We start from the raw sequence: 16,596 nt of genomic DNA, 5'->3' as shown, positions 1-16,596 counted from the left end.
AACTCCTGAGCCACAGAGATTTCGCTTTGGGAACAGAGCCGAGGAGGAATGACTGCCCAGTGTGGAGGAAAGGTGCCTGGCCTGAGAGCCAAGAGAGCTGAACCCCAGCGCTGCCAGCAGCTATGTGACCTCGGGACGTCAGCTGCCCTCTCTGGATCTGTTTCCTCACCTCTGAAGTGAGGAAAGGGGATGGCATGATGTCTAAGGTCATGAGTTATAAATGTTCATGAGTGTCCTAAAAAAGAAGCAATAGACCAAAATCTAATCTATGCTTTGGTTTCACTTTCCCTTTGTGCTGTTCCACCTTTCACCTGGTTGGGGGTGGGAGACTGCATTTTGTGCCGTTTATTAGGTGCTATTTGCCAGAAAAAAAGTTTGCAGTCACCTGGCACAAAGAATTAAGGTTAGAAAGAAAAGGGGCTGTTGAAAGGGGATAGAGGGTAGAAAAATGGGGGAATAGAGATGTTTTTTAGGCTGGAGAACACTGGGGGATCCAGAATTGGTAAGACCCTGCTGGGAAGGTTCCTGTTGATATTGAGGGGGCAGGGGAGAAGAATGAATGGAAAAGATCCTCCTGGTTTTCTTTTGGTAGTTCTTACAAACTCTTGTGGCTCTCAAGCCTGTCTGTATATTAGAATCATCCAGAGTTTAAAAGATCACAAAGTCCCTCTCTTCTTCTGATTTAATTGGTCTTGTATGGGGCCTGGGCATGAGCATCCTTGAAAATGCTCTGGAATAATTTTGCTGTGCAGCTGGGGATTGAGACCCACCGAACAGTAACCCAAAGCACAGGAACAGCCCCTATGCTTGCCTTCTCTCAAAAAAATTTTAAAAGCTACGTTATTTTTCATATTTTCTCTACACTTCCCTTCCCCTTCTGTTCTTCTCATCCTTGGGCTCAAAATCCCCACGTCATACATGGCTGGGAGATGGAGAAGGGAAGAACAAACCCTATGCATTCTATTTTCTGGTTATTTCTATTATTTATGAGGTTTAATAAAAGATGTTTCCCTCCATGGTTGTAGCTCATACTGCTTAGGAAAAACTTGAAAACAAGTTTCCTTATACTCAAAACAAGAAAGAAAAAACATCTCAACATGTCAAATAGGTCCCTCCCTCAAAGACAACCATTGCTAACACCAATACATTTTAGTGTTTCCTTTCTAATTTTTTTTTTTTTTTTTTTTGGAACACAGCCATTCTTGTTTGTTATTTTTTTGTCTACTACTATGGCAGAGTTGAGTAGTTGTAATAGGGACTGTCAGGCCCCAGGAAGCCTAATATTTATTATCTGGTGCTTTACAGAAAAAGTTTGTTGGTTCTTGGTATGTACCCTTCTGTACTCTTATTTTCCCCATTTTACCTTATGATGTGAGTATTTCCCATGTTATAAATGCTTCATAAATATTTCTACTAACTACTTGGTATTTCATTGCATGGTTAGGTTGTGGCTTAGCCTTACTCCTATTATTAAACATTTATGTGTTTTCCCCCCAATTTTTTCATTCTTATAATTAATGCTTCAGTGAATATATTTGGATATAAACTTTATCTGTATTTTCAATGATTTCTTTAGGATAGTGCCCAGATTATTCAACTGTTAGCTAGGGGCATTTCAAGATTCTCGATATGTAGCATCAATTTCATTACTCAGAGGTGTCATAGTGGTTTGTACCCCTCAGTGATATAGGGGAGAACCTACTTCACCACACACTTGTCTCCATCAAGTATTACTATTTTAAACATGTCTTGCTTTAGACAGGGAAACAAAGTGCTATTACTTTAAATTGCATTTTTTTATGTCTAATGAGATTGAAACTGTTGCATTTCTTCTTTCCTAAATTGACTGCTTTTCACCTTTGCTTTGCCTCCTCTTGCACAGAGCAGAGTGGAAGACACTGGTCCTGCCTCACCTTGGCTTGGAGCAAGGCTCCTGCCTCCGCCCGGTTCTTTTCAACATCTCTCTCCCAGTGGATTCTGATGGTCTCAAGGATGTCGTCCAGACCAGTGCCAATAGGAACACCCATTTGTTCCAGCTCAGACCCCGCCAACTGTTTGTACAGCCCTTTCACATCCTGCAAATGACAATATACACTTCAGGTGAGTTCAGAGGAAAAGGAAAGCACACAGAATTTCAGGCAGTAGAAGCCCAGGTCTGTGGGCTTTGCTTCTCATTCTGCTACTGCCAAGCATCGGGCTTCACAGAGACTGCCAAAGTCCCTGGCCCTCCCGCCAGTGCATGGGCCATAGTTTTGCAAGAAGGAGGCATTTCTTCCGCTGGTGCTCACAAGCTGAGGCCCACTCAAAGCAAATATTGAAACAAATACATCACAAAATAACACAGAGGAAGCAACAACAGCAAGATGAAATTTATGACTTTTCATAAAGTCAGAGTAGGCTGGGAGAGATTTCGAGGTAACCAAAGGGTTGGTGGTGGAGAGTGGTGGCAGATGACTGAACTAAGGGCAGGAGGAAGTGGGCTTAGGGCTTGTGGTCAGCCGAAGGTCAGACAAAAGAATGAACTTCCCAAGGTAAGCATAGGTAAGTGGGTTTTGACTTTCTCAGTGGAAAGCACGTTAGAAGTCTGATGGGACAGGACACGTGCCAAGTGGTTTAGAGTTGGTGCCATTCTCCAGAGAACTGGACCAAATGACTGTTGGAGGTCCTGTTGAGTCCTATTACTCAATGATCTGACCTAATTTCATGAATGAGTGTGTGTAAACCACAGCCTGGATCTATCTTCAGAGTTATTTTGTTTGTTCAATGCAGAAGGAAGGAAGGAAGGAAGGAAGGAAGGAAGGAAGGAAGACAGACCGACCTGTCTTGAGGTAGGGATGTTCTACTCAGTTCGACACAGGTTCCCTCACTCACCTGTGTGGACCTGCTGTCTCCTTTGTTCGTGTCCCAGCCTGGTCCTGAAGCCATCGGAACTTGAGACTCCCTGAGTAACCTTACCCACTACAAGGGTTGGGAGGCATTTTACTCACAGTTTCCCTGCAGCCCTGGGCAAGCGCCATGGGGAGGTTGACAGAAGCTACCATCACTGACGGGAAGCTCAGCCAGACAGGTGCGCGCCTCTGGTCTGCAGCCAACCCAGCGTTGCCCCTGCTCCCACCTACCTCTTCATAGTTCCTTGACAGAAAGCCAAGTTCTTCTTTCAGGCTTTCTATTTGACTCTCCAGATCCATTTTTGTCAAATTAGCTTCATCAATGACTTTATACAAAGAGTTAATTTCCTCTTCCGCTGCCTTTCGAAATGGCTGCTCATTTTCATATCTGCAGATACAGGAACTTAATCAGCATAGGTGGGCAACCCAAAAGGGGAAATAATCAGATTACAAATGTTACCGACAGGCCAATTATGTGATAAGACAAATGAATCTTGAAAGTCACCATTCCAACAACTTGGAGGGCACTGTTAGTGCGAGTGTTACATGTTGATTTATTGAAATGAAAGCGATTACAGCCAACTTCTGACAACCCAGCCTCACAGGCTGCCAGGCTCATGGGGCACTGGAAGCATAGAACTGTAGGGAAAGCTTCTCCAGGAGCTGAGATCCAGGTAGGGGGATCTGGCATGTCACCATTATTCTGATTTGTCATCCTTCCCCCCTGCTCAAAGATCGTTTAACAAACCTTACTGAGAATCTGCTAAACACAAGGCTATGCGCTGGTGATCCCCAAATGGAAAACACGATTTCTGTCTCCAAAGAGCCCATGTGAAACTTTAAAACTGTGGCTGCAAACCCAAATGCCTTCAGAGGCCAAGTGGGGAATATAGATGAGGGATGGAGGGCCAGGTCTGGGAAGCAGGGAGAGGTGGGGATTGACGCCCACAGGACAGTTCATCCTTCTGGGAAGGGGACCTGCTGCTCAGCCTCTCCTGTAACTGCTGTGTGGGAAGGGATGTGCCAATTCTCTTCAAGTGAAATGGGACCTAGATTTATGTGTGAAATATTCTGAGTGTTAAAAACTTGTAACCCATACAATTATACACACACACACACACACACACACACACACACACACACACACCGACACAGATCTGAAACTGCCCCACTGGATTCTTTTGATCTCTGGCTTGCACAGAGCCTTCTTTCTATAAACCACCCAACATCTTTGCCAATTTTTCCCAGTGTTACTCCTTTCCTTCTATGGCCTTCCACCCAGATGTACCCCTCACACCTTATCTTCATTCATCCTTAGAAGGGAGAACTCTCACATCCCTCACTGAAGAAAGTGTCTTAGGGTTTCAGAGTTTTAAGAGAATTTAGGATTCATCTATTCAAACTCCTACCCAATGACAATCCCTCAATAGCATTCTTTTTTTCCCCCTAAATATTTATTCATTTATTTGAGAGAGAGACTGCAAGCTCCAGCACACGGCTGGGGGAGGGGCAGAGGGAGAAAAAGAGGGAGAGAGATCTTCAGCAGATTCCCCTCAGAGCATGGAGCCTGAGGTGCAGCTCCATCCCAGGACCCTGGGATCATGACCTGAGCTGAAATCAAGTTAGTCACTCAACCAACTGAGCCACCCAGGCTCCTCTCTTGATAGCATTCTTGATAGGTGATCATGTAGCCTCTACTCAACTACTTCCAGTGGTAGGGAACTCATCACCTATTGCCACCATCATTCCATTTGGGGACAGGTCTAAAATTGCAAATTTCTTCCTTAAAGAGCTTAAGTTAAGTCTTCATTCCTGGAAGAGTCTGAGTTCTACTCTCTGGAGCACCCAAAGTCAGTCTGATCCTTCTGGCAGTCCTATAAATGTCTAGTCTAGTCTCTTCTATCACTCTCTTTTCCCTTCATCCCTTCCTCCAAGCCTTTTGTTCCACAGGTGAAACATTTCCACTTTCTCCATCCTTCAAATTGGTTTCCATACCCTTCATCATCAATGGCCGGGACTATGACCTTTCCATCTTTAATTCTTAGCACCCATCTCAGGCTTCAGATATATGTGTGGAATGATTAGAAATGCTCTAATTGATCCACGTCTTTCTCAAAATGTGATACAGAGACTGGAATGCAAAACTCCAGATGTTGCCCGATTAGCTCAGATTCCCGGGAGATGTCTGCTCCTTTGTTTAAACCCTCTAATTCTATTCATCATGGATCCTATGGTTTGCTTTGTGGGGTTTTGTTTGTTTGTGTATTTGTTCATTTGATTTTGACCAGCTGTGTTTGCTACTGATTAATATTGGGTGTCCCGTCACCTAGAGCCCCTGAGCATTTTTCACAAGCCCAATTATCCTGTCCTTTCTGGCCACACCTGGTATTTGAACCCACAGTAGGAGTTCATGTATATCCTCTTTCAGTTTCGTTCGTCCATTGTTCCAATGTGTTAGGATCATTTTGATTTCTAATTCTATCATTCTTCTCTTCACTACCCGTCCTGCCTTTGTAGTTCCTGCCATTTTGCCCTACCTGCTTTCATGCACCTTGCAGGTAAAAATAGTAAATGAAGGAACCAAGGACCAGGCCCTGTGGCATATTCCCTAGAGACTTTCCTCAGAGTTGGACCCGCGCTTTTGAATCCCTGCCTTGAAGAGGTGGTTTCTGGAGCATTTTTATGTATTCTATGTGTAGGATTAGATCTTCTACCCAAATGTATTATTCATGAAGGACTGTATGTTTATTAACATTTAGTCCTTTTGGAAATGAGTCCTGCCCTTCCAGCTGGAATGAAAACTCACCCATATCACTGGGACTGGTCCCTGTTGACCCAAGTTGAAAGAGTCGCCCTTGTGCCTCTGAAGTCTTGTTTTGCTTATCTCTCCAGGGAGCCTGGCCCCTTGGGGGATATTATGGGAGGTCTTAGGTGACCTACAGAACATTTTTTTTTTTTTGGAAGTCCTTTAAGCATTTGACACATCTCTGTGATATTCCCCAAGACTGCTGTTAACCTTTTTTTTTTTTTTAATTATTTATTTATTTGGGAGAGAGAGAGAGAGCAAAGCAGGGGGAGGGGCAGAGGGGGAAGCAGGCTCGCTGCTCAGCAACTCGGGGCTCGATCCCAGGACTCTGGGATCATAATCTGAGCCAAAGGCAGATCGTTAACTGACTGAGCCACAAAACTGTTTTATGGAAGTCCTCTAAGCATTTGACACATCTCTGTGATATCCCTCAAGGCTGCTGTTAAGCTTTCAGCTTTATCCTGGTATTCTTTTTTTCTATTCCCCTCCATTTTGGAGTCTTCAAATAGAATCTCTGTGCTTGTGACACCCAGAACTGCCTGTCTTGACCTGCAGGCCACTCTGGCCCGGCATCTTCAGTGGCATACCACAATTTCTGCTTGGTTGTTTTACCATCAGCTTAACTCAGCTTGCTCAAAGGCCAAGCTCATTATCTATCCCTGAATTTTAGACCAACTTTCCTCCCACAATTTTCTATTTTAGTCAAGAGAACCACAAATCTTCTAAATTACCCAAGTTCAAACCTGACACTTATCTTTGCCTTCTATTTCCAGGCGGCATATGTCAACCCCTGCCAATGATTTCTTTGACCCATCCTTCAGGTCTGCTCATGTCCACTATCCCAGGCAGACCCTGAGCAATAACAGTCTCTGATTGTCTTCCTACAACTGATCTACAGTATTGCACCCAGAGGGACCATCCTTAATCACATCGGGTCACCATCTGCTCAGAGCCATAGGTGTCATCCTCTGATCCTTAGTAATCTGATCTTGCCTTCCTTTCCAACCTCTGCTCCCAGTACAGACCCTACCCATCCATCTGTCCAGCCCCTTTGCTCCCATTGCTTCTTGCTCATTTGCCTCACCTCTCCTCTCTACCAACACAAAGCTCTGTGTAAAGCTGAAATCTGGTCATGATGAGCTGCTACTCAGATCCCTTCTATGGATCTCCTCTCAGGTCATTTCTGAGCTCTTTGGTATGGCTGATATAGTACCCCAGGATTTGGTCTCTCCCTGGTTTTCAAGCCTCGTTAGTTGTCCCTTCTTCCTTTACTCCATATGCCCCAGTTATAATGAACTGCTTAGTGGCCACTAATGTACTGTGCTCTCTCATGTCCTTCTGCTTTAGCACATACTGCCCCCTCTGCCTGCAAAGTCATGCCTCCTTCACTGACCTGGTTAACTCCCATAAACTCCTGAGTTTAGGACCCAAATCAGGTATCATCTCTTTTGTCAACCCTCCCTGGACAGACTAAATGTCCCCATGTCACCTGTCTCATCTCACTGATGGCACAACCACTGATGCTCCTGTCTCTTTACTCCTCTGTCTTTGACATTAAACTGTGATCTCCTGGAGATTATGTTCACTTCATTCCCAGTACTTGGCAGTGGGCCTGGCAGATACTCAAACATTTATTGAACTCATTCATTCATTCATTCACTAATTCAATGACTATTCATTGGGCATCTATCTTGTGTATGGCATTGTTACAGGTGCTGGTAATACAACAAAGAACAAAACAGACCAAGCCCCTGCTATTCTCTTTGAATGGCTGGATGAAGGCATGTATTAACATATAATGAATAAATGAATGAACAAAAGAAATTTGTTCATTGGTCAGATCCTAACTTAACGTCACAATTAAATTCTATCTTAAATGTAGTACAAATGGATTCATGTCTATTGGCATCTGTCTTTAACTGTGCAGTAAGCTGTCAGTGCTGGATGATGGCTTCACTTTTTTTGTGCTCCTGTGACCTTGGCAAGCAGACTGTTGTCCAAGACAGCACCCCTAGCTGATCAAGAGTCTCTTTGACTCCAGAGTGGCCACTAGTGGAGATCCCTTTAGCACATGGAGAAGCTTGGTCTTAGACAAAAGAAAGGACTCTGGGTCTGAGGAGAGGGTAGAGATGTTCATTTTCATCACAATACTCTTATCCTAAGATAAGAATGGCAGTGAGATGGATCACTGTCTTCCCCAAAGACTCTCAACTATCTGCCTTTCCTCTTTGTCTTTACCCAAGTTTAGGTAAATGTTCCCTGAATAACTATCCCATCACCCATCCAACTGCCCAACATCTAGAACACCTTCCCCACAGAATATTCTCAGAATCTCTGTGTTCATCAATGAAAGGTCTTTTTCTTTTCACTCCTCCATTGGACCAGTGTTTCTCAAACCTCACTTGCCATCATGATTTTGCCCTAAATGTGTCTCTCTCCTATTGTTATTTACTTTACATTGTTCCTTAAATGTATCTACTTAAAAAGTAAATGTTAAATCAGTAAACTTTATAAGCTCTTTATATTAAATAAATTTTAAATTGCTGCTATAAATTGTAGTGCCATAGTGGAAAAACAACTGCATAAGTCATAAATAGAAGGAAACTCTAAAAATACATAAGTTTAAAAAATAAGATGTTTATCCTTATACCACTTAAAATGATCATCAATGCAACACACACCATATTTTAGGAAACACTGTATTAGACTTCAAAGAGGTGTTTTTTCAAAGCTGGTGAGTTAAAAACACTAAGGCCTGGACCCCCAGGGACTATGGTTTAATTCGTCTGTGTGGCTTGCATTTTTAAGTAGCCAGGTAATTCTGGCCACAAATGAGAAGCATTGCTCAAAACTAGCAGTTCTTCAAGTGTGGTCCCAGGACCAGCAGGACCAGCATCATGGGGAACTTGTTAGAAATGGAAATTTGGGGCCCTACCCCTGACTGTTGAATCAAAAACTCAGAGGGTAGGGCACAGTGATATATGTTTTTGGTGAGGCCTCCTGGTGGTTCTGAAGCATACCACAATTTGAAAACCCCTGCTGTGAACCAGGTGCCACTGTGCAAAATTTCTGAGCACTTGGGACCTAGTTTGTGTCTGTAAGGGGGTTTGAGCTGGATGATCCTTGCTCTGGACTCTCCCGGAACCTCTATTATCCCACTCCAGTCTTCTGTCCTGCTGGGCATGAATGCTGCAGACCCCAGAACAGCATTACTCAACTTGCCCAGGAGTCTAGGGGAGAGGAGGGACTGGCCCCTCTGCTACAGATGTTACCTCTCTTTAAAGTCGTCAGCACCCGCCTGGATATTCTCTGTCTGAAGCATGAGCCGGGCATTTTCCAAGACTGCCTCGCCCACCTAGAAAGATCACACACAGCAGAGGAGACAAGGTCATTGGACCATCTTCCCTAACTTCCCACCATGACTCCTGCCAGACACAGAGGCTCTGGGGAAGTTAGAGTACATTTTTTATAGCAAATATTTTTAGAATTCAAGTGTCTCTCTCCACAAAGGTGAGGAGGAGATAAACCATAAGGCATAAAATCTGGATGTCTTTTAAGAGCCTTTAGAGTTGGAGCTTTGGAGCTAAAATATTACTCAAAGGCAGACTTGTTCATAATCTTTGTCATAGTGCTGAGCTTCCAACCACCAGTAAGTTTCTGGCTCCTTTTTTTTTAATTTTAAGATTTTACTTATTTATTCATGAGAGACACAGAGAAAGAGAGGCAGAGACATAGGCAGAGGAGAAGCAGGCTTCCTGTGAGATTTGATCCCAGTATTATGGAATCACAGCCTGAGCCGAAGGCAGATGCTCAATCACTGAGCCACCCTGGTGCCCCAGATTTGTTTTTTTAAGAGAGGGAGAGAGAGAGAGCTCATGAGCTGGGGGGAAGAGAGGCAGAGGGAGAGGGAGAGAGAATCTTAAGCAGATTCCATGCTCAGCACAGAGCCCCACATGGGGCCTGATCTCATGACCCAGAGATCATGACCTGAGCCAAAATCAAGAGTCTCTTGCTTAACTGACTGAGCCAGGTAGGTGCCCTATTCCAATTTAATTTAAATTTGAATAGCCATCTGTGGCCAGTGGCCACTATATTGGACAACGTGGCTCTAGAATTTCAACCACCCTCCAAACATACATATGAACATAAACATTGTGCATACAGTTTGGGTTCATGAAGCCATGAAGAGTGGTTTTTCAAAACCAGCTCCCCGGATCCTACAGAATGTACCTGGGGTTTTGTTTTTCTTTTGATATGGCAAAGCCAAAAGATCAGGGGATGTCTGACATTAAAAAGATGTCACTCACAGTTCCCAAGGGGAGAGGCAGCCACACCATGCAGGGCCATAGGAGGAAGTGCCAGGGGTGGTGGCAAAAGGATGAGGGGAAAGCATGGGCAAAAGCCTTTATTGTGATTTTCATGGGAAGGACTGAGTGAGGCAGGGTAGACAGTTAAGCAGGTTTAGGATTGGGTAGATTGAAGAATTTCAGTGGTCTCTGAGCCCCTGGGGTGGTCTCCAGCCACCTGGGATGTTTAGGACAGAGGAATATTGCCTCCTGGGGTGAAAGGGCCAGAAAGAGAAGGCAGATGGGGGTATGCGCTCAGGATCGGCTGGTTTGCACATCAAGAATGTGGCAAGTGGTTTACTATCTCAAAGATTAGCTAGCTCTGTGGCCCCAGATGCCAGAGCATCAAGAATACAGAAAAAAAGAAAATATAGTTAATACTGCTGGATATAGTTCATCCAGAGGGCCATGACTGTGTACGGTGTTCCTGAGGATTGGCTTTGGCCGCTCTGGCTGAGCCCTCTATTCAGTCTCCTTCACACAGCGGCAGTCCCCACATTCAAAAGCCCCTTCCAATGTTTGGATGCCACTGTGCCAATGCCATTTTTCAAATGATAAGCTGGAAGCCAAAGGCAAACACCCTGCTTGATTTCTCACAACACTGCCCATGGCAAATGACTCACTCCAGTGCAGGACACCAAATCATAGCGGGTGTCTAGACTGTGGGCTGGAACACTACTGCTGTAGAGACGGCTTTACAGTCACTCTAGATGAGGTGGCCATGCTGGGGCAGCTGTGGGCAGATGTGGGGCATGGGGTTTATGCAATGTGGGAGACTACTTCTAAGAAAAAGGGGAAAAAAGACTAATACAAAGGAGTGTGCACGAGTGAGGGACTCTGAAGCTTAAATTCTTACAATTCTTCACCTTGGTGCAGCTTAATCTTGTCTGTTGATTTGTCTCTGCTTTTTAAACTTGGGACCCAGGGGGTGGGCAGAAAAAGTGAAAACCAAGTAACACTCTGGAGCGTATGTTGGATATACATATTTAGAGTCATACAATTCTGGTAAAGCAGAGAGATGGTGGAAAATGCCATCACCCCAAATCCTGTTGTCCAGAACAGGCACCACTAGCATTTGGAGACACTGTCCTCCCTCCCAGCCTTTGCTTTGCCCAGCTACCACAGGACCCAGTCAGTGTGCTCATTGGTAGGACTTCGCTAGTTGATTGCAAGCTCCTTGCCAGGAAGAGGCTGCAGGGAGCGATCTGTGAAGGAGTCTGGTAGGAAATGCCAGTTGCTGGAAGATGGGTTGCAGTGAGGAGCTGGTTGCTCAGCATCCTTGCTCCTCCTTCTCACTTGGGGTTGAGCACAGGAGCACTTTCTAGGGTAAACTGGGCGCTGCCCAGCAGAGGGGTAGTTCTGTCCAAAGGTCTGTCCTAGAGGCTGGTGTAGCACTGAGCTCAGGGAAGCTGGAAGCCTTCCTGCTCCAGCTGATGTTTAGTAACAACCAGGGGCTTATTCAAGCCTCAAGCAGAGGCTAATTATAGGCCCTGACTTGCCAAAGCTCAGCCGCTGGCCCTGCTTCCCCATCTCCTTCACTGAAGGGTCTTAAAATAACCCACCAGCTCCTGAGTCAGCCAGAGATCCCTTCACTGTTCCCCTGTAGGTATCTCAGCTTAGCAGAGAGGGGTCCTCTCATGTTAGCAGGGGCTCAGCATCCCACACTGTAGAAAGAAAGGGCCCATCAGGCAGCAGGACAAGGGCTGGGACTTTGCTGAGGGTTAGCACAGGCCAAGGGCTGGGATGGTGGCCAAGGCCAAAAGTAGAGCATGGTGCCTGCCATGGAGCAGGCTCCGTGTCTCCATCTGGGAAAGCTCCATGTGATCTGATCTTCCCTGGGGGCCACAGGCAGGAACCGCAGAGGGGAGGGAGTGTACTGACCACCTAGAGGTGGGCCCAGCCCACGTGCTGGAGCTGGCTTGTCTTGGCTTGCCAGGCAGACTGGGAAAGAGTTCAGGAGTCTTCGGAGCCAGTGGTTAAACACAGTCATCATGAAAGTTTTAATTACGTGAACTTACAATTAAATAAATTATATGAAAAATTCAGTTGATAAATACTCAAAATAGGAAGGTCATACATACTTACCACTGTCATCCACGATCTTGAGGTTATTTCTGTTGTATTTGTGTGGTGGAAACACTGTATAATGGCATATGCTACATGCATCTCTTCTCGAGTCTGCACTCAGTAGGGATAGCTTGATATCAACCATGGTGAGTGTATTTCCCATGCCAGGGAAATGGGCAAGCACCACAAACCAGAGCCTTTTATTCATGAAAAGCTGATTATTAAACAGATAGAACTACTCAGTGACTGTGCCTCATACACTACTAAATACTTAACACTCAGGACTTCACTGAATGCTCATGATCTCTAACCCTGACTCCAACACACCTATTTTACAGATGAGGATGTCAAGGCTCACACATTAATTGCCCCGTATTGCTCGGAGGGAGAGTGGCAGAGCCAGAATGCCATGCCAGGTCCCCGTGACTCCAAAGTGTGTGTATTTTTGTCACCAGCTTTGGAAAATAAAAGGCTCATCAGAATCAAGGAAAGACTCACTGGGGAGGACTGTTTTTCTCTTTTTCCTGTAACAGGACAGCCAGGACTGATAGAGACCTATCTTCCCCACTGGCATGAGGAAGCTCACCAAATTAAACCAAAACAAACCAAACTATCTCCCAAGCCAGTCTCCTGAGCTTTCATTGTTGAGCTCCATAAGCTGAGCAGAGCTGAGCAGATAGGGGGGGGGGGGGGGGGCCTGGGGGCCTGGAGAACTTTGGTGACTGAGCGCTCTGCTGTCAGGCCTGCAGAAGAAATGTCATTTGCATTTAAAACTGCAGGACCTGCACATTAGCTACCCGGTCCTCTCAGATTTAGGGTTGAGGCAGATGCAAATTAACTTCGCCTCTCTGATCATCTTCTCTTTCCAGGAGCGAAGGGAGTACAGATTCCAAATATTAATATGTACAGTCCCTAGGCTGATGCTGGGAGTCCAAGCGTACTTGCTCATAACCCTGAAACCACTCCTGCCCTGTTTTCTAGTATGAACCAGTGTAATAGTTGCACGGCAGGGCGAACTTTAAGGGTGGGCAGCTGGCAGCTTGCTCCTGGCGTGCTGGGAAGGCCAGCAGGGGACCACCTCTCGTCTTCCTCTCTCTCCTCTGCCCAGAGCTGACTCCTACCATCAGCACATGATTATTATTTCCTCTGTGCAACATGACTTAACACCACCAGGTGTTTTTTTGTTAAAAAGAGACGCGGTCTCGAGGGAATAGGACTCAGGATTTGGAAGCGTTGCTAGAGAAACAAAAGATGCCTTCAAAGCATACAGTTCAATGGAGGAGAACAGCAGGGCTGGGTATCATGGGGCGGGGGGGCAGTGGGAAGTCAGGGTAGGCACCGGCTTTGTCCTGACAGGGATGGCGCAGCAAGGGGCAAGGGCGGGTTCACTACTGGCCTGTGTTAGCTCAGACCGCTCCGGGCTTGGTGCGCAGTGGCCTTGAGTGACCTCCCTGGAACTGTCTTGTCTCGCCTCCACATGTAGAATTCCTTAGCGCACTTTGTACCAGTGGTTCTCAAAGTGTGTTCCCTGGACTGGCAACATCAACACCCCCTGAAACTTGTGAGAAATGCAAACTCTCAGACCCTACCTCAGATGTCCAAGTCAGAGTCTCTGCGGTGTGGCCCCACAATCTATGTTTGAAAGGCTTTCCAGGGGCTCGCAGTGCTCGCTCGGCTTGCAGAACCCCAGTTTTGCACAGACCTGCCTCCTGTTCTGCTCCTGCTGCCTCCCAGGCTGCTCCTGGCATTCCTCTGTGCCCTTGCCTGTGTCATTGCCTAGATATCCTGTTTTACCACCTCGCACTCCTAGGCTTTGCCACCTGAGAAACCTGACCCCACTTTAATGCTCATCTCAAACATGCCTTCCTCTGACAAGCTTTTTTATTTATTGACTCATTCATTCTTGCCTTCATTTATTTCACACATTGTTTCCCCTGTGCCAGGCTCCGAGCTGGTTGGAGGGGAATCAGCAGCTACTGTAGGGGATGCAAGTAGAGAGACAGGCAAAGGCCAGATCTAGGAGGGAGGGTCTTGGGAGCAAGGGAAGGGAGGTGAGATTGCCAGTGAAAGGTTTTGAGCTGGGCACAGGTATGCTCTGCGCAGTGGGGGGTCCCTGGGTCCTGAGGGAAGGGAAGATTGTAGGATGCAGAGGACCCTGCTGGGGGCCCAGCTAGGAAGCTCGGCAAGAGCCCCAGGGAGCTGATGACTAGGGCTTTGACTAGGGCAGTTACAGAGGTCACAAAGAGAAGCAGACAGGTTTAAGACTTATTTTGCTGAAGGAACGGATGGGTTTTGGTGATGGAGCAGTTGTGGAAAGAGGGAAAGAAAAGAATTAAGGATGACTTCTAAGTTTTTAGCCTGAGCTCCTGGGTGTGTGCTACCTTTGCTGACTCCCTTCCTCCCTCTTTGGATCATTCCTACATCAGAGTCACACCCGACCACACTTAGTAGACAATGACCTCTCGTGAACCCAGCTCCTCCCCTCACTGGCTTGGGCCAGTTACTTGAATAATTCTTTTTTTAAAAATATTTTATTTACTTATTTGAGAGAGAGAGAGAGAGAGAGAGAATGAGCGAGCATGAGGGAGCATGAGCCACAGGAGAGGCAGAGGGAGAAGCAGGCTCCTCGCTGAGCAGGGAGCCCAATGCAGGGCTTGATCCCAGGACCCCAGGATCACGACCTGAGCCGAAGGCAGACGCTCAACCATGAAGCCACCCAGGTGCCCCTACTTGGATAATTCTAAGATTCGGTCTCCTCCTCTGTAAGATGAGGATAATACTGCTCTCTACCTGCCAGGGAAACTGTGAGGATTAAATGAGCCACTGCAGGTAAAGCCCTTGGCCGACTGCCTGGCACAGAGGAGGCATTCTGTGCGTGGCGGCCACTATTATCTCTGCTCGTTGCCTTAGAGCAGAGCACTTGGCCAGGGATGGTCGAATGGATCTGGTGGGTGTGTGCAGTCTGGCACTGCTCCTGCTTCTCCACACAGGCGGTTGAATGAAGACTTCCATCTAGTGGCTTGGTGTTTTTTTTTCCCCCTTTCGGTTTTTTCTGTCCATAGTCATTTGAAAAAAGCCCTGACTACTGGTACTATGATGATGAGGATCTTATCCCTTCCTACTGCTGTTTCCTTGCCATGGATGTAGTTATTAAAATAAATGATGCTGGTGGGGGCAGGTGAAGAATTTGACCCTTATTGTGGTTTTTTTTTTTTTTTTCTTATTGTGTTTTTAAAAGTGAGGACAAGTAGCATTTTTAGAAGGATGGGTTTTGGTGATGGAGCAGTTGTGGAAAGAGGCAAAGAAAAGAATTCTTTCTTTAATATGTACAGTCCCTAGGCTGTACAATTGATGGGTTATTTAGAGTTAAAGATATTGGCATCTCAGCAGCTGGAGCTGCGGGTGTGCGGAGGAGATGGGCAAGACTGGGGGTCTGGGGAATTCGACTTGCAGGGGATAGAGGCAGGGTATAAGAGTCCCTGGAAAGCTTTTACACATTTATTTGACTTTCAAGTTTAGGGTGAATGCTCGGTATGACTTATTCCAGTAATAAGTGAACAAGAAATCATTATCTGTCCCCAGTCCCCCACTGAAACTGCTTCTTCACCATGATGGTGAAGACCACCATGTTGCCAAGCTGAACAGCTGCTTCTCTGTGCTCATCTTGACCTGCCAGCTATGTTGGTCACAGAAGATGTACTTTTCTCTCTTGGCCTCCATGACATAGCTCTCTCCTGCCCTTCCTCCTACTTCTCTGGCCATTTTTTCTCTCGGTCTCCTTCACTCCCTCATCTGACCTCTACATGCTAGAGTTTCTCAGGTTGGGTCATAGGACTTGTTATTTTATTCCCTAAGTGATCTAATACAGTAGGTATCCATTGAATTACTGAGTTCAGCAATAGAGCTACCTCTCCATGGAGAACCAAGGCAGAAAAGATGTGGTTCCCACTCTCAGGGAATATCCAGGTTCCTCCCTGGCTCCAACCTGAGATCACCTCCAGCACTTCCCCCTCCCTCACCTCCCAGGTCAGAAAACCAACAATCCCCTGCATCGATGTTGCATTTAGGATGGATGCAATGAATCCCTTGCATTCATTCCTGCCCCACTGCCCAGCCTTGGTTCGAGTCCTGGTCATCTCTCTGGTGGTTTTACCTGATTGTTGGTACCCAGAGATGGAGAGTATGAAGCCCAAGCACACTGACTTAAGATTGCAGCTGCAAGTGGAGTGAGAGAGCATGTCATAAAATATGGAGAAGTTGAACATTCTCCAGTATCATTCGCCCCTGAATGCAGTCACAGCCATTGAGGATCTAGGGAGGATCTGGACACCTGATGGCTGAGGTTGGGTCTTACTTCGGGAGGCTAGGACGGTGGACATTTCTGAGTCTGTACTGCAGATAGATATTGACCTCATCATCAAACTGTGCTCTGTCTGAGGAAAGAATGTCTTTGTAGAAGGGGTCAGATGAGCACGGAATGAAAGGCCAG

At 46.1% G+C, this 16,596-nt stretch overlaps 1 protein-coding gene across 1 annotated transcript in view; it reads right to left on the bottom strand.

The window, feature by feature from the left end:
• Nucleotides 1-16,596, bottom strand: part of BFSP2 (beaded filament structural protein 2) — a 65,031-nt gene that overhangs the window by 22,402 nt on the left and 26,033 nt on the right. The window contains exons 2-4 of the mRNA XM_072726878.1: nt 8,967-9,049; nt 3,120-3,276; nt 1,914-2,075 (exon numbers count right to left, since the gene is read on the bottom strand). Of these exons, the coding sequence (XP_072582979.1) occupies nt 1,914-2,075; nt 3,120-3,276; nt 8,967-9,049 (402 nt within the window). The remainder of the gene's footprint in view (nt 1-1,913; nt 2,076-3,119; nt 3,277-8,966; nt 9,050-16,596) is intronic.

The sequence above is a fragment of the Vulpes vulpes genome, chromosome 11, assembly GCF_048418805.1.
Source record: "Vulpes vulpes isolate BD-2025 chromosome 11, VulVul3, whole genome shotgun sequence".
Lineage (NCBI taxonomy): Eukaryota > Metazoa > Chordata > Mammalia > Carnivora > Canidae > Vulpes > Vulpes vulpes.
Note: the sequence above shows the minus strand (reverse complement) of the source record. Positions and strands in the feature narration are given on the sequence as shown.